Below are 23402 nucleotides of genomic sequence, written 5' to 3'. Positions count from 1 at the left end.
CGTGGGATTCATCCCAGGAGCCGTGCTGCCGGATGCAGGAATTGGAGCTCTCCCCCAGTTTCTCCATCCATCCATCCATCCGGCTGGCAGCCCTCGCACGGGGATGCTCTGCCCCAGGGCCGCGGGAGCGGGAGCTGCCCCTGCCGGTTTTGGAGGAGGAAGAGGGGGGTCAGATGCTGGGAGGCGCGGGACGTTCCCGCGGCCTTTGCCGGGGCTGCGAGTGGCGACGCCGGGCTCTTGGCGAAGCCGCTTGACCTTGAGCAGCGGCTTTTTGTGCCTGTAACGCGCCGGAGTCCTGTCCTGCCTCAACAGCACGATAAGTCGTTACAGAGCTAATACATCGGCCCGATGAATAATTAAGGGAAAAGGGAAAAAGCCGCCATGATTTGCTTAACGGAGCCCGGGAAGGAAGAGGGAAAGGCAGAATGGGAGGGTGATGAATAATGGATGAAGGTTAAGCGGTGAGCGGGGAAGGAGAGCGGTGCCGCCGGTCCCTGCCGCGCCGATGCTGCCAGCCGCCAGGCCGGTCGGGGGGGGGGACGGCTGCAGGCGCCCCCGCTTTGCACCCAGGGCCTGGGCAGCTCTGCGCGGGGACTGTGATGAGTTGTGTCCGTCGGCAGCGATGCTCTGCTCCGGCTTTGCCCCGGGGATGCTGCGCGCTGTCGGGTGGCTCGCGGCGGTGCCCCGCGGCTGCGGCTTGATGCTCCCGCTTCGTTTTCTTTTTGGTCTGTCCGTCCGTCCGTCCCTCTGTCTGTCCGTGCTCCCCAGTGGCACCCGGCCCCTCGTCCGTGTGGCCCCCCCGTGTCTGTGTTGTCCTTTTCCAAGAGCCCCCCCGGCCCCGGGGGTTGCTGTCCGGCCTGTGTGACCCGGGCTGTCCCAATACCGCCTGCTTTTAGCTTAAAACCACCCCCCCACCCCTGTGCGCCGGAGGGAGCCGGACCCCCCCGGCCCCGGCGCGCGCGGAGCCGCTCCTGACCCCGCTCCGCTCTCTCCCGCCCGCGCAGATCCCGAGCGGAGCAGCACCCACATGATCTCGGCGGACGATGCCGAGTACCCGCGGGAGTACCGCACGCTGGGCAACGGCACGCGGCGCTTCTCCAACGTGGGGCTGGTGCACACCTCGGAGCGCCGGCACACCGTCATCGCCGCCCAGAGCCTCGAGGCCCTCACCGGCCTCCAGAAGTCGGAGATGGAGCGCAAGCGGGACGCCTTCATGGACCACCTGAAGACCAAGTACCCGCAGCACGCGCTGGCACTGCGCGGGCAGCAGGAGCGCGTGCGGGACCAGGTGAGGGGCGCCTCGGGGAGGGGCACCCGTTGCACCCGCTGCGGTGCGGGATGGGGTGATGCTGCGGCCGGGGGCAGCGCGGGACGAGCATCCCCCCCGCCACTGCCAGGTCCGCTCGGGCGGTCCATGGGCGGCTCTGCTCCCCGCCGGCTCGGGCCGGGGCCGGGGTGTCTGTGTGCAGCCGGTGCACGGGTTTACCCACTCCCGGGTCTCTGCGGCTTCCAGCCGGGATCCGCAGCTGGATCCGGCAGCGGGGGCAGCTCGAGCCGCCCGCTCGGGGGCTCTGCAAAACGCCTCCTCCGCAGGGCGTGGGGCGAGGGGGCTGCACGCGTGCTCCGGGGCCGCGGGACGCTTGCGCCGGCGGAGCGGGGGTGCATGCACGCTTTGGGGCTGGCAGCACCGCACGTTGCTGCAGCAGCTGGTGCGACGCGGCACGGCTCCGGTGCAACGCGGCACGGCTCCGGTGCAAGCCAGCACGGCTCCCGTGTGATCCGGCATGGCTCCGGTGCAACCCAGCACGGCTCTGGTGCAATGTGGGCTGCAGGCAGAGCCCAGGCATGTCCCGTCCCGGTGCAGCCCTGCTCGGGCCAGCGCCGTGCTGCATCGCCCCACGTGCTCTCCGGCAGCACCCCGGGGTGGCAGAGCCCCGGCTGTTCCCGCTCCGGGCGTCACGGCGAGGGCCCGGCCTCGGGCCTGTCCATGCAGCAATAAATTCACACCTGAAGCGTCATGTTTATGCCAAGGCCCCGGGGAGGGTGAGCGCCGAGCGGCTGGGGGAAGCAGCTGGAAAGCAGCCGTGTGTCACCTCCGCAGCATCCTCCGAGCCTCCGCGGTGTTAAGTGCTCGGGGCCCCGGGAGCCGGGTTTCCTAAGGGGAAGCAAAGCTCTTCGGGGCTGTGGAAGCTCCTCCGCCGCTGCGACGCGGTGCCCGAGCCCCGTGGTGTGCCGGGGGGCAGCCGCGGGGCCGAATGCAAGAATCCTGCATCCGCAACTGGTGGGGAAAGCAAACCCCCCCCCCCCCAAGCCCCCAAGCTAGGTATTTCCGTTTGCTTGCAGGTGGTAAATAATAACGGGGAGAAAATGAGGCTAGAGACACTGGACGCCCCGGTGCCAACCTTTAAATGACATTGGGCTGCGAAGCGCTCGGCTCGCCCGAGACGTTTGAAACTCGCTGCCGCGTCGCTCTTTGAGGGCGGCCGCCGGGCAGCTCCCCTCGCAGGCCCTGCCGCTTTGGGGTTTTCTAAAAAAAAGTGATTGCACATGAGACCATTTGCAGCGTCGGAGGCGAAGAGCGGCGCTGCACGAGCGCCGGCGAGCCCTGCAGCACGGCACGCGCCCCGGGGACCCAGCGCCGTATTCGTTTTAATCGTATGTATTATAACAAGGAAGGGAAAACCAGGCAAATAATTGTACCAACCCCAGCAGACCGCCGGCAAAGCCGCGGAGGAGTCCACGGCGAAGTCCGCCTGGCAGCAGCGGATTTGCAGCTGCTCGGAATAAATCCCACTGTGGAATAAATAAATAACAGCCAGGGCGTAGAGGCGGAGGGGTGGATCCGGGGTGCCTCGATGCCCCGGGCGGCGGCGGAGGCCGAGGGTGCTGCGGGGAGCAGCGCCGGGGTGCGCAGAGGCCCGACGCCGCTCGTGGCACGGATGGACGCTGCTCCACGGCAGCACGGTTGTCCCGGCTGCGCTCCCGTGCGGTTTCTTCCCTCTTTTCCGGACGGCTTTTTGCTTTTCTCCCCCCGGTGTCTGGCAGCTCCCGGGGGCCGGGGGGGCCAGGGGGGCTGTGCGGGTGCTGCTCGGGGGGGGCACCGGGCCGGCAGGGGCTGCGCCGGGCCGGCGGGAGGCTGGCACCCGAACACCCTCCTGAGCCCCCCTGCATCCCAGCGCTCCCTGCATCCCAGCACCCCCTGCATCCCAGCACCCCCTGCATCCCAGCACCCCTGCATCCCTGCACCCATTGCATCCCTGCACCCCCTGCATCCCAGCACCCATTGCATCCCTGCACCCCTGCATCCCTGCACCCATTTTCCCCAGCACCCCTGCATCCGAGCACCCATTGCATCCCAGCACCCATTGCATCCCAGCACCATTGCGTCCCAGCACCCCCTGCATCCCTGCACCCCCTGCACCCATTGCATCCCAGCACCCATTTTCCCCAGCAACCATTGCATCCCAGTGCCCCCTGCATCCCTGCACCCATTTTCCCCAATACCCATTTTGCCCAGCACCCATTGCCCCCAGCACCCCCAGCACCCACTACATCCCAGCCCCCCCCAGCACCCATTGCATCCCAGCACCCATTGCCCCCAGCACCCCCAGCACCCACTACATTCCAGCCCCCCCCAGCACCCATTGCTCCTGCTGCACCCCCTGCACCCATTGCCCCCAGCCCCCCCCCACCCGTTGCCCCCCCTGCACCCCCCGCCCCTCACCCCCCCCCCCGCCCCTCACCCCCCCCCCCCCGCCGCGCTGCCGGCCCCGCCCCCCCCGCCGGGAGCGCGCGCCGCCGCGTGCCGCCGCGTTCCGGCGCGGCGCGGGGGCGGGCGGAGTCGCGGTTGCCATGGCGACCGCGCCCCTATAAGGGCGGGCGGCGCGGCGGCGGCCGAGGCCGCAGCGGCGGGAGGCGGCGGCTCCTCCGCGCCCTCCGCTCCGCGCCCGCCGCTCCGCTCCGCGCCCGGCCCGGCCCGGCCCCCGCCCTCCCGCCCGCCGGGGCCGCGGCGCTGCTGCCGCCCGGGCGCTCTCGGCACTGCGGATCGCTGCGGCGGCGCCGGACCCGGCCCGACCCGACCCGACCGGACCCACCTGCCGCAGGTACCGGGGGGCGGCGGCGCGGCCCCGGGTATCCCCGTGTCCTCCTGCCCCCCCATATCCCGGTCCCCAAATATCCCACCCCCAGGTTTTCCCGGTCTCTGAATATCCTTGTGTTGCCTCATCCCGCTCCCCGAATATCCCTGTTTCCCTACTGCCCCCCCCCCCAATCCCTGTCATTCCCCCCCCCCCCATCCCAATATCCTGGTCACCAAATATCCCGACCCCAGGTTTTCCAGGTCTCTTGGTATTCTCGTGCCCCCCCCCCCCCCCCAGTATCCTGGTCCCCAAATATCCCTGTCACCCCAACACACCCCCTTATCCTGGTCCCCAAATATCCCACCCCTGGGTTTTCCCTGTCTCCCAGTATCCCTATGTGCCCCCCCCCCCCCATCCCAGTCCCTAAACATCCTGGTCTCCCCAGCACCCTCCCCCCCCCCCAAAGTATCCCAGTCCACAAATATCCTAGTTCACCCCAGATGTCCTGCGCGCCCCCCCCCCCGCAGTGGGGTCCCTCCATCCTCCTTCCCTAGCTGTGGGACCCCCCCTTGCTCCCCTCAGGGTGGGGGTGCCCCCCCTGCCAAAGCCCCACGCTTGGGGCTGCTGTGCGGAGATGCTGCCGTTTGGGGGGGGGTGTTGCTTCCCCCTTGTTCTCACCCCTGTGTCCCCGTCCCCCCCCGGGGGTCTCTGCTTTGCCCTCCTCGGGGGTGTTAGCATGGGGGTCTTGGCAGATGGCCTGGGGGCATCCTTTCCGCCAGGGACCCCCCCTCACCAGCAGCACCCCCCAGCTCTGGCCCCCACAGAGCCTCCCGAACTCGGCCGCGCAGGTGGCCCCGAGCGGGCGCGCGGGAAAGGCATCCGTCGCCTCGGCGTGAGGTTGGCATCCATCTTGTCCTCGCGTGGCACCCGGCCATGGCCGGGCACGGCGGAGCGGCAGGTCCCCGCGTCCCTCGCGGTCGTTTCTGAACGAAAACCAGCGTCGTGCCGCCCCTCGACGCTCTGGTTACCCCGCGGAGGATCGTGCCCGGGGAAGCTGCCGGCGTGGGTGGCCCCGAGGGTGCTCGTGGTGCGGGGGGGACTGGGAGGGGGGCCCTGCGTCCCTCACCCTGGCGTCTGATCTCGCCCTTCGAAGCCAAAATACGCTGTGGACCGTTGCAAACCGCTCTGATGGTGGGAGGTGAGGTGGTGTGGCTGCCGCGGACGAGCGCGCGTCCCTCCAGCTGCAGTCCTGTCTGTCTATTGATTTTTCTCTTTCTTTCTACCGAGAGCGATTCCCGGTTGATTAAAAGAGCCGCGGCCCGTGGTTTGGCCGAGATCTAGGTCGCCGGGAGCCGGGAGTCCTGCGCGAGTCCGTGGGTCACCCCGGTGCTCCTGGGGGTCGTGCTTGGAGCAGGGGTTTGGGGAGCAGGTCCTGGAGCCGCTGAGAAGCGGGAGATAAACCCGGTTCCGCTAGCAGCAGCGATCGCGGCCCTGGGGAGGGCATTAACGAGCCTGTGGTGCTAATCCGGCAGGGAGCTGCCGAGCAAATTCCCATCAGGAATTAGCTCAGCCTTCGCTCCCGTGACGGGCAGGATGCGTCTGGCGCGCGCTCGGCGGCGACAAGCGAGGCAGCCGCTTGCAGGGAGAGCTTTGGCGTTGCGTGTTCGCAGCTTCGTTACCAAATTTAACGGGCGCGTAATGCCCACGCGTCCCGGGAGCGCGTGCCTGCGCCGAGCGCCGGTGCTGCTGCCTTCGAGCACGCACGGGCACCCCGACACCAGCATGGGCACCCCGACACCGTTATGCATGTCCATCCCTGCCCTGCCGGCACCCAAAGTTTCCTGCTGCTGCTAACCTGGATTTGCCCGCAGGGACGTGCTCAGAAGCACTAGCCGGGGGGCAGGTAGCCCCCGAAGGCGCTGGGGACCCCGGGCGGTCCTCGGCGGGTCGCCGGCCGCGCGCGCAGAGCAGATGGATGCCCGCCGCGGGTTTACCTTGCGCGTCCCTATTGTTTCCGTCCACCTACGCCGTGCCGTTGCCATAGCTACTCTGCTATTTGATCTGCCCAACTTCTTTCCTGTTTTTTTCTGCTCCCCCCGCTTGGCTTCGGTCCGCGGCTCCCCTTGGCACATGCCGGGAGCAGGTGGAGGATGGAGCGAGGCCGCGGCACGGTGCGGGGCAGAGCGGGGCGCTGGGGACGCGCGGGGTGCCAGGCGGCAGAAGGCCATGCCCAAAGCATGTGGTCGGGGGCAGCGTTTGACCCTAACGGGAGGCGATTTTTGATGCCCCGCACCAAGATTCCTTGTACAGATTGTGCAGACTGTCTTGCTGAGCAGCCCTGTACATAATGTGTTTTTCACGAGCAGGCTGGGGATGTGCAAGGCCCTGAGGCGGGATCCCAGAGCGATCCGCAAGCTCGGATGTGGAGGCTGCAGAAGGGAGGCTTTGAAGTCCCAGCAGGGCGATCGCGTGGCTGGTCCTCAGCGGTGCGTGTGTCCGGCCGCATCGCTATTTGGGGCTGCGTTTCTGTAAATAAACGGCGTTGCTGCCTCGCTCTGTGTCGGCAGCATGAAAGAAGGGAGGCTCGAGTGCGGCAGCGCTGTCATCAGTTTGTGCGTTTCAGGAGTACAAATCCACTGGTGTCCAAGGGCATTTGTGCTCTAACATCATCTCGGCTTTTCAGAGAAACTTCTGTGTAGGTTGAGGCTGTAATTGCTGTTGGAGAGCTGACAAACCTGCAGCAAGAGCTGCTGGGGAGAAGGCTGGCGTCTGGGGAGCTTAGGGGATGGTGTGTGCCAATGGGCCCGTCGGTTCCTCTCCGTCCTGGCTCGTCCCAGGAGGAAAGAGGCTGGGCTGGGCATGCAGGTAGCTATTGCTCATGGAGGTGTTCCTGGCTTCTTGATTTGGCACAACGAGCTTGGTTTTGGTTCTGATTATGTGCAAACTTTGAAGAAGAGCATGCTGGTCAGCTCCGGGCTTGAGCAGGGAGTGTCGGTGATGCCTGCTGCTGGGTTACAGAGCCCGTAACGCACCCGAGTCCCTGTGCAGCCTCCTCCTGCTAAGTCTCTAACGAGATGCCTTGATCAGAGTCTTTTTGGAATGGGAACTGGAAAGAGATGATGTAAAATGCAGGTCTCTGGCTCAAAATGCCTCTCTCCAAAGGAGGAGAGGCAAAGCAAGCATCTCGATGCCATTTTTGAGCTGGGGGTCTGAGGCACAGGGAGGCTAAATCTAACCAAGGCCTCCCAGGAATCTAGACCTGGTGGGAACTGGAGCCAGCCCCAGCGCTCCTGAATCCCACGGTGGGTCTCGGACTGGCTGTTCTCCTGTGTGCCAGTGTGCTTGCATTTGAGAGGTCCTTTTGCAATAGTTGCAAGACCTTAAATGATGGTATCTGCAACACACTGTGTGTGTGTGTCTCTTCCCTGTGCCTGGTTACTGTTTGCATTTGACTCCAACTTGTCATTTTGCTATTTCTACTTCAATTCAGTTCTTCTTTTGTTGGAAAGCATTAAAAAAATTTAATAAAGAGAAACAGATTAAATCCACTTTAGTGCTATTTTTCAAGGAGATTTTTGTTTGTCAAGACATTGTGCCTGAGGGGGACTCATCAGAAACTGGAACTTCTGAAAATGAGTTAATTAAAAAGGCAATGAAACTGCCACTGTCCCTCCCTTTAGTGGAGCGTGCTGGGGATGCTGCTGCTGTTCATTTTAGAGGGACGCATTCGGTCCTGTCTTGTTGATCACTAACAGATTTGCGTTATAATTGCTAACCAGGGGAAGTCTGTCTCGGTCAATGCAGTGACTCACTTGGATTTCATTTACCTCCTGGTCTTCTCCTGGGACAATCACAAAGACTGTATTTTTTTTCCTTAACTACAAAATGTTCTCGGCTAAATTTTCCCAGCTCTGGCTTTCCTCTCTTCTGCAGTGTGCATGTTCGTGTATGAGGGTGCATCTTCATGAGCACTTGTCTGCATGTGTTCATATGTGACTGGCCTCACATGTGCATCTGAACACGCTTTTATGCTTGCGTGCATGTTGCAGTGCGTGTCCAAGTACGTGCCTATGCACAGGTGGGCACGTGTACGGGTATGTGCATGCATGAGCCCGTGTCTGCGCCTTGGGAGAGCCCCGAGTCCTAGTTAGTCCATCATCTTGCAGCATCCCGGACATGACTTTCATTGTAATTATCGCAGCCTTTGCAGTTCTCCCTACCTTCTGCGCTGCTCTGCCTGCAAGTGAGCTGCCTGTTTTATCAGTTGTAACAGGGCTGTCGTTTCAAATCCTCTCTCAGGCCATTATCTCCCTTTGATGCTTTTGAAGAGCCAGAGATATGTTAATTCTACCTTGGCCCTCTCTTCCCTTTTGCTCTTTGTACAAATCCCCCCTTGTTGTCTCGGCCAGCTGCGATGTTATTCGTGTTTTCATGCACCACCCTGGAGGGCGGTGAGGGGAGGTGGGTTCTCCCCGGTTGGTCCCATCGGGTTTGGTGAAGCTGGTGCTAGAGGCAACTCCCGAAAGTTGGCTGCTTGTTTGACCTTGTGCCTTTCTTCCCCTGTCACCACCTCTTAGTTAAAACGCGTGCCCAGAGCAGAGCCCGCTCAAGGGGGTTTGTGCAGTGGGAACGTGTGGCCTTTGCCTTGGGAAGGTCTAAGTTGGTAGAAAAATGAGCTAATGGCAGGACAGGCTGGGCCAAGCGCTGGCCCGCTGCGCGTAGCTCCGAAACGTGCTCCGCGCCCTGCCGAGCTCGGTGCCTCGGAAATACCGAGGAGGACAGATGGAGCCCCGAAAGGCCTGCGTTGCGCGGTGGTGTCGACAACGCGCCTGCTTGGCCCGGGCGGAAAGCGCCAGATTGCCAGCCCCGGATGGTCCGGCCTCTCCGCGGGGCGCGCGCGGTCTGGGCAGCGCTCCCCTTCCCTGCCGCCCAGCCCGTCGCCTGTCTTGTTGCATCAGCCCTGCTGCAGGGCAGCGCTCGGCTCGCGGACCCCCAGGTCTCCTCCCTGGGGCTGCCAGCGCGGTGCCACCCCCTCCCCGGGCTCCAGGGTGACCCCCCCAAGCTCAGCCGGTGGCGAGGGCAGCGCGCCCAGGCTTTGAGCTCGCTGCTGAGCTGGGTTAGGAATGGGACTGAGAATCAGAGCTTGGTTTAGAGGTTTTGGCACCCTAGTTTGGCTTTTTGTTGCTTTTTTTCCTTCCTGTGCCCAGCCCACTTTGTTTCCCACTCAGTTCCCATCTGTTGGGAGGGGGGGCTGGACCCCACGACCAGTATCAGATCGGTCCCTCCCCAGTTCCAGGGGCTCTGTTCCCTCCATGCCCGGGTAAACCGGCCCTGCTGTAAGGATGCCTCTGGGGCTGGATCCGGGGAGCTGGGAGGATCCCAAGGCAAGGGGCTGCCGTCAGCGTGGGGAGAGGATGGGTGCTGTGCCGTGCCACCCTGGCATGGGCTCCAGGTCCTGCCATCCAGCCCAAATCACTTCCAGAATATTCTTGACTCTCTCCCGTGGCATTTGGGATTCAGACAAGCTCCTTGTTGGTTTAATGTGGAGTCACTGTGGATGGTGGGGATGTAATTTATAGACTTTGCGATAAGCCTGTCCAGTCATCCTAAAATAATAAATAAAATACACACCAAGGACTGGTGCGAGATAGGATCAGTAATATCAGGGTCTGAGGGAAATTACTGAGACTCTTCAACAGTAAAATAAAGAGTGTGGAAAAAATCTCTGAGAAAGCCATGAGCATCATGTCTGGGCCCTTCAGAGACTCGGGACTGCAGGCTTTGGCCTCCGGGCACCTGCCCCATAACCACCTTCCCAGCAGCCCTTGGACTGTTTGGCTGCAATGGCCAATACGGTCCCTTTGTGGAGACCAATTGCAGCCATTCCAAGCACAAAAGAGTTGAGTAATGGGCATGAAGGATCCCCTCTGTGCTCAGCCAACATATCCGTGCCTCCGGGACCTACCAGCCCAGGGACCATGCGTTTCTATTGCTTCTTCCCCAGGGTGAGGCTGTCTCGCCCCTCTCTCGCTGCTGTGTTTGGAGTCCAGGCTGCGAGCGTGGCACTGTGTAACCATGGTGAGATGGGGAAAACCAGCTGTTTGAGGGAGCAGATCTGGTAGGGAAAGGGGAAAAAGATTTTACTCCTGTTCACTTTAAAATTGGCCTTAATTTATGAAGGGTCCATGGTGCAGCCTCTTCTCGGAGATGGCATCCAATCTGGCCTTGGGGAATTTGGATCCAGGCTGCTGTGAGATGTCTGAGCAGAAGCACTATTACAAAAATGCTTTCCCGTGTAGCTTAACTCGAGACGTTTCCAAATCAAGGAACAGCACGTCAAACCCTTTACGATCTGATGCAATCCTGATTACCTCCAGGAGACGGGGAGAGGGGCCTCTTCTCGTGGTTTGCCTAGGAAAAGCGCACTGCTGGCAGCGCAGCTATGCCCGTGTGAGCTTCCTGCCCTGGCTCGGATGCTTTGGGACAAGGCAGTGCTGCAAAATGGCCCTGCACCCGTAGCCAGGTAAGCAGCAGTGCTGCCAGCCTGGCATTACACGGGTTTACGCAGGGAATTTGGGCTGTGGTGCAGAGAGCTCCTGGTGCAGGCTGGCATGCCAATCACTAGCTATGATGGATGGCTTCTTTAGATACCAAAAGGCATCCTAAAGCAGTTCCTCACCTTCAAGCTCCTGGCATTTTGGAAAAGCTTTGTGCGCCCAGGATGGGCTTGGATCCTGCTGGCTGTTACCTAATAGTGCCTGGACTTCTATTTCTGGTTGTGCCTGAGTCATGGTGTGCCCTTGGAAAAGACCTTTGTGCCTTGAGGCTTGTCTGCATGAGCAAACTGCACTCATTTGACTTAAATCACTCTTTAAACAGTTTTAGCTTGTTTGATGCAGAACTTATTTTGGCTGTACTGATGTCTTATGGGATATTAATGTAAACTGCATCTCTGTCAGTTTTGGGTTGGAATCGGAGCATTCTACTGAAGTTTTAGACTCACCTAACAGGTGAATTTATAAGAGGGTTTGTGTTGATGTGCATCGACTAGACCTCTGTTTTCTTCATCAGCAGAAGGGTTAATGTTTGTGGCAGCAGATCTGTTTAGAATTTTCAAGGTCCTTGGATAAATGGTGCAGGACGGTCTCGCAGGCTATCAAGACTCTTCCCCGTGTGCCCAGCGTGCCGTGACAGGAGGCTCTCCTTGGCGGTCACCAAGGCCTTGCAGCGGCGGGTGGGAACGGGCATCTTGGTGTGGGAGCCTGCGTTACAGGAGAGGAAGCATCCTGTGTGTCTGTACCTAACAAACTAGATTTGCAGCCATGGTGATCTTGGTGGAGAAATAAATGCTGTGGAAAACAAGGAGATAGGTGGCCTTGAGAGGAGAAAGGAGAACAGTTAAGAACTTTGATCCCAATAAAAGACTGCTGGGGCAGAAATTGCTTTGCGCACACTTCTCCCCACCCACAAACTGCATGTGTCAGTGGCATCAAAATGTTTTTTTTCTGAAAAGGTGGGTCACACTGGTTGTCCCCAAATCTACCTTCCCTTCCGCTGGGGAGACTGCCTTCTCGAGGCTCTGGTACCACAAAGTCTCGGGGTATCGCTGGAGGTGACGTTGCAGCCAGTCCGTGCTGCCCTGGCGGGCGTTACCCGGGTCCGGGCTGTGCAGGCGTTATGGGACAGCCCAGTACCCCGCCTCAGCATGGTCCTGGTGCAAATGGAGCTGTTGCAGTGCTGCTGTGCCAAGCGCGTGTCGCGCTCCGAAGCGCTTTGCTTTACCCACGGAGAGCGGTGAGGAGTGTGTGCGTGTCCCCTCGCTTCTGCACGCTCTGCTGCCGGTTCTGCTGCCGGTGCACCTCCGGTCACCGCGTTGTCCTCGGGGACTCGCTGGTCTCGTGCGTCCTGGCTGTGCAGTCCCCGTGCTGCCCTGGGAAGGTGGCCAGCCCTTATCGCAGAGTCCTGAGCCTTAATCTGTGTGGTGCTCTGCTGCAGCGGACACCCAAGCCCAGCTGCAGCTCCGAGCATCCTCGGGAGCTTCCGTTCCACCTCCCTCGTGGTGGTTGTTGGTGGGTGGCCTGGGAAAACAAGGCTCCCAAGCTCTCCAGCTTGCTGGGCTGCAGCTGATGCCAGCTCCTGTCATTCTCTGCAGCACATTGGCTTGACAACAGTGGAAATGCTGTAAAGAAACAACGCAGGGAGGTGGAGGGGGCAAATATGGGGGATTGAAAGATCCTTTTAAAATGGAAAATGATTCCGGTTTCCAGCACTGATGACTCCCAGGGCAGTAGCCTTACAAGCACGTGCCAGGATGGTGTGCATGTACTGGTGACTCCAAAAGCGATGCAGGGCTGCTCTCCTGCTCCCCTCCTTCATTCTGCTGCTGTTAATTCGCACCCCTGTCTGCATTAACTACCCATCAGTGTTCCTTATTGCCTGGCTGCATGATCCTTATTCCCCTAGTAGCTGCTTCCCCTTCACCAGCCCTTAGCAGCATGAGGCTTAACGAACCCATTGGGAGGGGACTTTAAACAGAAACGAGAGCAGGTTTAATGTTGCCGTTTAAAGTCGACAATTCTCAAATGGAAAACAAAAATCAAAGCAGAATCTTAATGGTATTTTTTTTGTTTTGTTGTTTTATTTTTTGTTAGCAACCCAACTACTGGAGCTTTAAGGTCAGTATTTCTGATTTTTCATGCTTCTGTTTAAAATGCATGCAGTTTTCCATCCTTACTGCATCCCTGTGTCTGTGTAGGGTGGGTGGGAGCTTGGGGGTTTCATTCAGGATTCCTGTGCCAAAGTAGTTTTGTTTTCAACTCAGCAGCAGTTTAAGCTCACGAGAAGGATCTTAATGCTTTTGGGCTGAGCTGTTGTGCAGAGGCAAACCTGTTATGTGAAAAGGATGAATCTGGGCCCTGCCCTCATTTAGACCTCTAAGCCCACTGTTAAAGCCTGCTGCTTTGGAATTACTTCATTGCAGCAGGGCCTAGGACCCTGTTTCCTTAATCCTGGAAGAAGAACAGGGGGGGGAAAAGTCCCTTCCAGATGTGCTCAGAAATCTGTCCGAGATGCTCCATCCAGGTGCCTGTTCACGATTCTAGATGGAGAAAAGGATCGCTCTGACCCTCAGCTTCCAACTCAGAGGGTGAGAGAGACCGAGCAGAGACAATCCCTTTTGCTGGAGACCCCTATGAACACTGAAAGCGGAGGGACCTGCCGCACTGTTTTCACTGCATACGCTGTGCCTGTCACTTACATTTGGCTCGAACAGTTGCACATGCACCGTTTCCCCCCTTTTGCCTCTCATCTCCCCCTTTGAGTCCCCCCATTCCACGAGAGAGAAAAGGCTATTTCCACGTTTATCTGCCAAACAGAGAGCCGAGCCGGAGCCAAGTTCCTCTGTGCAGAAACACAGCGCAGCCCCAAGCCGTAGCGAGCGCAGTGCTGCGATCGGCACAGTCTGCGAAGAGCAGCTCTCCGCTGGCGGGAGGGTGGTGGCCCTGCCCGTGCGGCCTCTTGCTCCGGAGTCACTGCTGCACATCTGAGCCCTGCTCGAGGTGTGCCCACAGCTGTGCATGGCCAAAGCTGTTTGCATTTGGGCAGGGATTAACGGTAGCTGGATGAAGTGCTCGTCTGCTTGGCACTGGGTTTGGAGAAGGGTCTTCTCTTGGTGGAGCCAGGACTGCAGGCAGGGGTGTGTTGGTGTGCTGGGAGGAGGGATGGGGTTTCAGTTTAGACCCTCGTGCCAGACCCCAGAGACCAGCCTTTGGATGGGTTATTGAAGGGCATTAGACCAGACAGCAAAGGCTGATTAGCCTTAAGGGCTGTTAGGCTGAGGCTTGAGTCCTTGCCCCAGCCTGTAGGAGGGGAAGGGGCAGCTATTGCAGGCTTGGCCTGGGAGCCTGGGCTCTGCTGTGGACTCAGGATTTGCTGGCACAAGTCATCACACCCCTGGCTCAGTCCTCCCTCCACCAGCTGGGTCTTATGGTGTTGCAGAAGCGTCTGTGGCTGGCAGAATAGCAGAGTCATTAGTATCAGCTTTATTGAGCTAGAACCTGCTTCTTGCTTAAACCTACCTCTTGCAGGCTGCACAAAGGAGACCGTGATGGGCGTCTCTTGGCGATGCCAAGGATCTTTGCCTGCCTGGTGCCTCCTGCCAGCACCTTGCAAACAGTTCCCCTATTGTTTGGCTGGGTAAAATACGCATGTCATAGAAATTCCCCTTCCTCCCTCCCCCTTGCTGAGGGATGCAGCGGTAACTCTTCAAGGTCAGGCGTGTTGCTGGATGACCTTGGCATGTTGTCCCTGGTGGGGCTGCTCTTTCTGTAGAAGAAAATAGGCGTTTTCCTTAGTTGGCAGTGCTAGAGTTGAGTATTCATAAAATGCATAATATGTGCACTTGTTCTGAATTTTCATTCCTTAAGCACTTGCGTTGTTGGATGCGTGCTCGCAGTGGCTCTCCACATATTCAGCTGTCTGAGTTCTCACTGGCAGGCTTCAGTCATGTGCCGTTCTGTGACATTGCCTGGGACTGTGGGGGAAGCCACAAAAGCATTGCGGTTTTTGGTAAGGAAAGAAATAGCCAGGACCAGCTCCGGGTCCCAGGCACCCCGGGAGAGGAGCCTCAGCAGTAACTGGGTGTTCACCGATGGGGAGGGTGCATTTTCTGTAGCTGTGGATTTTTTTTCAGCTAGGGCCTGATAAGGCTGGAAGTCCTTTGCGTTGCAAATGTAGCATCTTCCAGTAGCTGTACCTCCCTGTGGAAACGCAGTAAGAGTTAAACTGTCTTCCACACTCCCAGCAAAAGGCAGGTCCCCGGCTGTCTGACCTCTCTACCAAGTGGGGCATGATCCATGGGGCAGCTGGGGATTGCTCGTCAAGGGGAAACTGGCTGGCTGTGCTGGGGAGATGATCTCTGGAAGCAGGTGCTGGGGGCTTCCTCAAGGCCACCACAGCCACCTGTGTCCCCAGGGGATCCTCTAGCTGCAGGCTTGGGCTTCTGCTGGGAAAGCTCCCTCCACCCCCCTCTCTCCCAAAATAAATTTTTCATGACCTTTTAGGTTCCCTAGCTGTGTCATCCAGGCTGATTCCCACCCACCGCTGCTGTGGATGCAGAGCCAGCTCTTCCACCCTCAGCTGGGGGAGGGGGCTGCAGCCAGAGCCCTGACTGCTCTGGGGGATCGCAAGTGTCCCCAGGCATTTCGGAGTCCTCTGCGTGCCCTCGTGGCTGCAGGTCCTCCCCAGCACAGCTCCACGCCTCTGCCTTCCTCCTTCCTGTGCCTAGCAATGGCAGGCCCAGCTCCTCCCTGGGATTTCTGCACTTCTAGATTGAGCCAGTGCCAGCTCATCACACAAATGACCCTTCCCGCTAGCTGGGTCAGGCTGAGAGCGCACACAGAGCCATCGATCCAGCCTCTCTGGCTGTTGTCACTGCTGCTGGTCCTCTTGTCCCCAAGCAGATTCCAGAGGCCCTTGGCCAGGGCAGCCTGGTACCCAGTGAGCTCTTGGTTCCCTAGCAACCGCATCCCAGGTCACAACCATCATTGCCTGTAATTTTGGGGTTGCTCAGGGGGTGTTTTCTGTTCGCCTCTCCTGACCAGGAGCATCTCAGCTCCATGGCTCCCCATGTGCTTCCTCGGGTCGAGGTGCTGCGTCTGCTGGGGTGAGACCGGTCCCCCAGGCTGAGAGCTGGGGGAGCGCGTGCCCCCACCCCAGGCGTGTGGTGTTTCTCTTGCGTGGGATTTGGGGCGCAGCCCTGGGCGGAGCTGGGAGCCCCCTTGCTGGCCCTGCCTCCCTGCCCTTCGTGCCCGGCCCAGCTGGGTGTTTCATGCACCGACCTTCCCCTTGTCCTGCAGCCCCCCCCATGCACGCGGGGGCTCCTGGCATGTCCCCACGGCCGTGCGGCTGCCCGTCAGCCCGTGCACCTGAGCTCGGCACGCGCCTGGCCACCCATGTGAGTGGCAGGGCACAGGGACCCCAGAACCCGGTGCCAGGCCTGGCCGGGGCCGGATCCTTTCCCGTCCCTGCGCTGGTTTCCCCAGCGGGGAGTCGGGGATGCTCCACCTCCCCGGAGGTGTGCTGAGCTCCGCCGGCGCGCGGTGCTAGGCAATAGCTAGGGCTCGCCGCTCCTGCTGTGCTAACGCAGGGGGTGGGTTTGCTCGCTGCTGTCACTCGTGTGCTGAAGAAAGAGTGGGAAAAACCTCAGGCAGAACTTCAGAAAGGCTCCTTTGGTGCCAGAACTAAAAATCTGTATATCAAAGGGGCTGCAGTAAAAGCTACTGGAAAACCAAGTAGAATGTGGAGAAGAGAGAGGGCGTAGGACATGTCTTCTCCACTCAAGCATCCAGGCCTGTATCACCTATTCTGTGCTGTAACCCCGTATAGAGGGGCTCTTGCTCAGGCTTGTTTGGAGCTTCAGGGATCTGCGTTGCGGCTTTTCTTTCTCCTTGGTGCTCCAGACGGCCACAGCGCAGAGTTTACCCCCCCCCCCCCCGCCAGCAAACGCAGGACCGCTGCCGTGTGGCAAGGGCACAGGGCTTCCCAGGAGTGCCTCGTCTCATTAACGGGAAGCCGTTTCCATTTCTCCGGCAGGCTGGGGACTCGAGGAGTTTGCCTAACTGGTATTATATGCAGCCAGCAATATTTACTTGTATGAGACAAGCAAATACCAGTCAGGCTTAGCTCCTGTAATCCTGCCGCTCCTGCAGCAGAAGGCAATACGCATTCCTTCCCCTGCCCTCCTCGTGGCCTTGGGCATCCGCTGCGCTCCTCGTGCAGCCGGGAGACGGGCTCTTACTGTGCAATGTTTTATTGTTTGTAGGATGAAGGCATTGGGTGTGCTCCAAGAGGAGAGAGGAGCTGGCGAGCGTTGGCTCCCAGGTCCTGCTGTGGCCACAGGCTGGGCAGGGGTCACGCTCTCTTTTGGGGCGTTTGGACACACTGGCTGGATTCCTGACCAAAGCCTCGGTTCATCCCTGCCCTCATCTGTCCATCAGGAGCTGCTCTCTGGTACTCAGTTGTTGGTGTTAGGTGTCACCTGGCTGTTGTCACTGTGGTTATTACTGCAGCTCCCCAGGAGGGATGAGAGCAGCACCTTTTGCGTAAAAATGGGAAACTGAGGCACAGTGGGGCCAGGTGACTTGCTGAGAGCACCTGGGAGAGATGCATCAGCACAGCCTGCACTGCTGTCTCCTGGGTGCTGGGCTGGTGTCCCAGATTTGGGCTCTGTTTACCTGTATCTGTGGATGTTGAAGTTTTTTTGCAAGTGGTTGCATGTCAAGCCAGACTCCAAGCCTTTCTCCCAAGCAGCCCCTGCAGATGTTAACGCGCACAGCTTGGTAGCCCCATACACAGCTGTTGAAGCAGATCCTGCTTCCCAGCCCCTACTCAAATGCCAAAGAACTGAGCCTTCACCCGGCCGTGGTGAAGTGCTTGTCCCTGTGTGCTGCTGGGCTGTGTCCCCTGAGGTTTCCATCCCGTGCAGGCTCCCTTCGGGCCGCAGGTGGTTTCAGCCCTGATATCCCAAGCGGGACCTTGTCCCATTCTCCCCCATCTCCTTTTTGCTGCTTTTTCACACTTGTCTTTCCTTCTGATCCACCAGTGTCCCTGGGGGATGCAGTAATTTGCTTATTTTTGGAAGATGCTGTCTCACAAGCCAGCGTTGCCAGAGAGCAGGGAGATTTAACACGGCTCAGCTTAACCTGAGCGATGGCGGCAACTGCTGGGATAAATGGCCATGCAGGTGCTAAGGTCAAGGTGACAGAGGCAGAGTTTCTATTCCTTACCCCCAAACACATCTCCTGTTGCGTATCCTTCATCACAGTCCTAACAACTGCACCTCTAGGGACCCCCTCGGCCTCAGAAGAGGTGCAGAATCAGCCCCGTTTCTTGATCCTTCCTGCCCATTCGTCTAGGGCAGGGTCTCAGGACGGGGTCGTTCCTCTCTCCACTGGTTTTGGGCTGGGTGTGCATGTTTGAGCCATGGAGAATAAGCGCAGGAACAAAAGCAAGGCTGCCTTTGCCTGGGAGGTTAATGATTATCCTCCCTGTGGGAGCCAAGGTCGCACCCAGCGCCGGGAGATGAGGGCGAGTGGGCAAGGTATGTCCGCCCACCCTCATCGGGTTGCCGTGCCAGCGCTGCAGCCTCTCCCGCCAGGTCCACCATGTGCCGGGGGAGCAGCTGCCTCTTGCGGCTCTCGCGCCTCCGAGTCGAGGCACCGTCTGTTGTCCTGCTGCTCGCCAGAGAGGCGAGCTCGCCCGTCTCTTTGGGAAGAAAGCCAGGGCTTTCAGGGCTCTGGCTGAACGCAGAGACCTCAGTGCGACTGGGTTCGATCTCCTGCTCTGCAAAGCCCGGTGTGGTGCAGCAGAGACGGCAGCCTGCTCCTGTGCCGGTGTGTGCCCCCCCCCCCCCACCTCCCTCCGTGGGGCTGGAGCTGCTGGCGAACGCTGAGCTGGCCGCTGGCACCCGGGAAGGGACCGTCACCAATACGCACTCAGGTGGCAGGGACCCAGCAGCTGTCAATATTCATGAGGCTGCAGCGAATCCAGGCTTTTAAATATTCATCAGGCAGGAGAAGGAGTGAGGCTGTTGGTACCAGCGGGAAGGGGAGTGATGCGGAGAGGGGGTGAGCAGCCACCTGGGTCCTCCACCGAGGTGCCTGAGATGTCTGAGGGCGAGGGGACACTTTGTGCTTGGACATACCACGTCTTAATGCCAGGCCTCTGCTCTCTCCCTCCCAGAGCGCTGGGCGGTTTGCGTGCCTGAAGGGCAGTTGTGGTGGATGCTGGGGTTACTGAGATGCTGCTTGGGGGGGTACCCGATTTAATCCAGAGAGGGGCCCATCACAGGGTGGGGAGCTCATGCCTTGCTCCTGCTCACATCTGGCTGCCAGTAGTAGGCTGTGCACATCTGGTAGGGAAGGCCCCTTTCTTTATTCAAGGGGTCCGGTTTAAAAACTAATCCGATTTTAACGCTAATCCTGTTAACATTGAGATCAGGATTAATTCTGGGTTAATCGGGATAATCCTGACAATGTTGAGCATTAGACGTTGGGTGAATTATTGTTGCTGTGAGCGGTACACTTTTAATTCGGCGGCGAGACCCAGGCGGGGTGAGAGAGATTGGAGGTGGGAGGGCACACAACCACCTGGGCCGGGGGAGACACGTATAATATGTCTCTTCGTATGATGGTAGCCCTGATCAGAGCACGCTGAACTGCACTCTGGGCCTCTCCCTCCTTCCTGGTCTCACCTTTCTCTGCTGCCGCAGCCTCTGGTCACCTCCTGGTCATTGCCCCTTTTCTTCGCTTTGGTGCACCTCCTGGTTCCTCCATCTCCGGGGGCATGAGCTGGGCCCTTGGAAGTGTCTCCTTGCATAGAGGTGCCGCTGAAATGCAGAGCAGGAGCTGGTGTGAAACATGCCGCACAGCCTCAAGGAGAGCGTTAGTGCAGCCCTTCGGCCCTCAGCTGCTGGAGCGAGTGCCCAGAGCTGGCGTGTGCGGGAGGAGGATGCTACCGGTGTCTGACGGCACCGCAGGCCTGGAATAGCTCCCCAGATGTGGCCTGACGTCACGCTTGGGAGAGCAGAGTAATGCAGTGGCACATCTGGAATTTAAGCCTCCAGCCCTGCCTCTTGTCGGATGGTGCTTCCAGGGCAGCGAGCATGTCGCGACCCCCAGAGTGAGGAGCCGGGGGAAGAGGAGGGACCCCGCTCACGATGGGGGTCCCCTGCAGCAGGGCGGTGCTCCAAGGCAGGTGGGAGCTGCAGCGTCTCCCCAGGACCCTGTGCTGGGCCGACGACCATCCTCTGCGGGCGTGGAGGCACGCGGAGAGCAGGGTCCTCCCCGCGGCCTCCGTCCAGAGGTGTCCTGTTACCTGGGCTCTGCTCCTCTTACAAAACAGCTGCCAGCTCTTTGCCGATTTACTATCGAGGAGCATCAATAATGAAGAATGAGTGGAGTTCATTAGGAATGGATGAATGAAGGAGGCGGTTTGATGCGCTGGCTCAGTTTTTCTCTCCCTGTTTGCAGAGGGGTTGTGGTTACAAGGGGGAGAGCCGGGCTCCTGGATGGTGTGAGCTGGGCAAGCTGGCTGGCAATGTCCCCACCCCACCCCCACCCCCACCCTGCCGAGGCCCAACAGCTCTTACTGGGGCCCAGTTTGGGATGCGAGGTGCTGTGCTCTCTTCCCAGCCTCCCAGGGGAGGGAAGGGCAGATACCACAGAGGCCTGGATTGAATTACCTCCAAATTGTCTCTTCCTGACCCCAGGCAAACAGATGGGAACAGGTTGGTCTGGCTGAAATGCTGCATTTTGGGGGGGGGGGGGGGGGGGGAAGGCAGCAGGCAGTGAAACAGGAGGGGAAGCATTACAGGCAAAATATCTGGAAATGCCTCCCACCTCCTTCCCTGCCTCTGTTTCTTTAACAGCTCTCAGAGCTGCTTAGAGGAAAAAAAAAGTTTCAAATTTCAATTAAAATTTTCCTTGGAAATGTTGACAGAAGCAGAGCTCCGGGAGGGACAGATGTTGTTTTTCTCCCAGCTTCACTAACAACTTTATTCGCGGCTGACCCTAGCTGGAATCAGACAGGCAGCACGGAGAGGAGCGGAGAGGCTCCCTGCGCGCTGTCCTAAGGGAATGTGTGCTGATGGACCGCTCGTCCAGGTGCAGCCCCAGCTGCGCGGGCTCCCGGCACTCTCCGCCCGTCCCCCCGCGTTCCCCGCGTTTCCGACGCCCAGGCATCCAAAGCATCGCCGCTGCCCGCGGGGAGAGGCTGGCTCTGGAAGCAGAGCTCCCCTGGCACGGGGATCTTTCACGAGGCTGGAATCGAAGAGTCCCCGCTCTCCCTTCCCGGAGCAGCCCAGTGCTCGCGGCAGCGAGCCCGTGTGCTTGGGGAAGGGGGCCACGGCTGCAGTGCCGATGTAAAAGCTTGTCCAGGTGAGGGGAGGGCGAGGGGGCTGTGTCAGCTGTTTTTTTCCATCCCTTTGTTTCTGAGATCCGAGCAAAAACGCCATTTGACCAGGGAACGGTGTGGGCTGGGAGAAGGGGTCTGGGCCAGGCTTTCAGAGAGGTGCCCAGGCAGCTCTGGGCTGTGACAGTGTCGTGCTGTGACACTGCTGACAGTGTCGTATCCAGGGGGAAGGAAAGCCATCCTCAGGCTGGACCCAGGGACACACTGGCACTGCTGATGGAGGAAGAGCAGGGGACAGTGTTATTACCAGATCCGAGTGCAGCGGAGTTTTTTGGAGAGCAGAGGTAGGTTGGGGGCAGTTCTCTGTAATCTTCCCCAATTTTCTGTTGCCTGCTCCAGCTCCGGAGCACGTGGACTCCCAGGAGCATCCCAGGTAACCCGAGCGTGCCCCTCGGCAGTTTGGCTGTGGCATGGGCATCCATGCACCCGCAACGGGGCGGCTGGCTTCTCTCTGCTCCCGGTGTTGCAGCCGGAGGCTGGTGGGCTCTCATCATCCCTAGCGAGGCCTGATCCATCGGAGTGCTGAGCTCCCGTGCCCATCGCAGGAGCTCAGCACTTCACCAGATGGGACCTGTAGTCAGATGCTGGCTTAACTGGTGAGAAGGGGATTATGAGGATTTAATCCAGATCAGTGTCCAACCAGGGGCTGGAGCTGGGGGTTTATTTACTCGGTAAATAACTGGTTGCGTTGCTTTGCCCGGGGCTGGGCTGGGCTTGCCAGCTCCGTGCCAGCTGTTCCCCAAGCTGGCCAGAGCGGGTTTTGGGGGTCCTTGCCTGTATCCTGCTCGCGTGGCCCAGCAGAGGCGAAGCAAACAAGCCAGAGTCGGTGAAGTTTGCTGCGTGGCAGCTTGATAGAGCGGAGCGGCTGGCCGGGACCTTTGAAGGGCTCCAGCCATCGACGCAGGGGCGATGCGCAGCCAGCCCGGCTGTCCTGAGCGCATTCCAGCACATTATCCCTGCAAATGTGTCAGGATGGAGCGTGAAAAGGGGAGGTTTGGGGGCTGCCGGCTCCAGCCCTGCCAGGCCCGGCAGCAGCTGCTTTCCCCGTGCTCAGCTGCTCGGCTCAAACGCAGCCTGGCCGGAGGCTCTGCCTGGTGACAGCGGGGTCCTGGGGAGAGGCCGAGCTCGAGGCCAGACGGTGCCTGGGACGTTAGCACGAAGAGGGCTTATCCTCCCTCGCTGCACGTACAGGTCTGTATTGGTGCTTGCGGATCGTGTTTTGGCTCTTCCAGCTGGCTTTCGGGGTGCGAGGGGCTGGGACCTCTGCCAGGACAGGCTGCACAGCTCCGGCTGGGACCTGGGACAAGCGCGGAGCAGCTCCGCGCGCATCTCAGCGGGGTGCAAGGGGACCCCATCGTGCTGCCTAGTCTTTGTTGCAAACGTTATTAGTGTAGCTGAAGCACCCAGGGGCACCGCAGCTTGCGGTGTGCGGGTTTGGTACGTAGAGGGGAGCTGCTGAGGGTCTGGCAGAAAGGGACCTTCCATGGCTGCTCCGCTCTGAGGTCGAGTCCCAAAGCGCCCTTGGAGCCTGCGTGGGAGCAGCGGGTGGGGGGGAGGCAAGGAGCTAGCAGGGACTTGGGTCTCAGCCGCGAGAAACCCTCTGCTCCATCTTGGCAGGTCTTTGCAGTGTCAGGCTTGCTGCCTGTCATGACGAAGCAGTGGAAATATTAACGAGCGAGATGGGCTCTGGTGACTGAGCCTTGCGTGGGAGCAGTTGCAGAGGGTAGCTCTGGGCACCCCGCTGCATCCGGAGGCAGGAGCCTTCCTTACAAACGTATTCTGGTGTTTTCCCCCATCTTTCCTTAAATGTCCTGCATGAGGTCAAATAGCTGTTCCTCTGTTTCAGCTCTCCCAGCTTCCAAAACCCTCTGCCCTCCTCCTCCTGTGCCCCTCGTCCCTTCCAGCCCTCTCTTAGACTCTCCTCCTCTTCGCTGCGTCCATAGCTCGTGCTCCAGGTGCTCGCTGGGTGATGGTGCTCCTCGGACCCGCACTGCTGGGTAGCACCATCTCCCCCCGTCCATCGGCCTGGCTGCTGGGTCCCGTTGCTGCCGGACCCGGAGGGGCTGCGCCCTCCCCGCCGGGCTCCTCCGAACGCCGGCTGCAGCTTTGCTCCCTCCCTTCCTCCCTCCCGTCTTCCAGCCCTGGGCACAGCTGGCAGGGTTAACATTAACTGGTGTCGAGGGGAGAGAGGGAGTGCAGAAGGAGGGAGGGAGGGATAGGGACAAGAAGGGGAGGAGAGGAGAGAAACATCCTTATCTAGCCAAGCAGATATAATGAAGCCGTTTCAGAGCTGACAGTAAAGGGATTGTTGGAAGTTTTAGAAGCTAAAAGAATTGCTTAATTGTATCTTTTTTT

General features: G+C 59.7%; 1 protein-coding gene across 11 annotated transcripts in view; it reads left to right on the top strand.

Moving 5' to 3' along the window:
- The window catches only part of SRCIN1 (SRC kinase signaling inhibitor 1), a 64882-nt gene that overhangs the window by 12910 nt on the left and 28570 nt on the right, over positions 1-23402 (top strand). For 8 of the 11 annotated variants that reach the window (XM_064524674.1, XM_064524676.1, XM_064524677.1 and 5 more), the window contains 2 exons: positions 1005-1288; positions 12731-12754. In XM_064524674.1, coding sequence (XP_064380744.1) covers positions 1028-1288; positions 12731-12754 — 285 coding nt within the window. In that variant the 5' untranslated portion in view covers positions 1005-1027. Of the gene's footprint in view, positions 1-1004; positions 1289-3904; positions 4104-12730; positions 12755-20736; positions 21014-23402 lie in introns of those variants that run through there. The other 3 variants (XM_064524675.1, XM_064524681.1, XM_064524680.1) reach the window with 3 other exon arrangements.

This window comes from Dromaius novaehollandiae, chromosome 22, assembly GCF_036370855.1.
Source record: "Dromaius novaehollandiae isolate bDroNov1 chromosome 22, bDroNov1.hap1, whole genome shotgun sequence".
Taxonomy (NCBI): Eukaryota; Metazoa; Chordata; class Aves; order Casuariiformes; family Dromaiidae; genus Dromaius; species Dromaius novaehollandiae.
The sequence above is the reverse complement of the archived record's forward strand: the minus strand, read 5'-3'. Positions and strand labels throughout refer to the sequence as shown.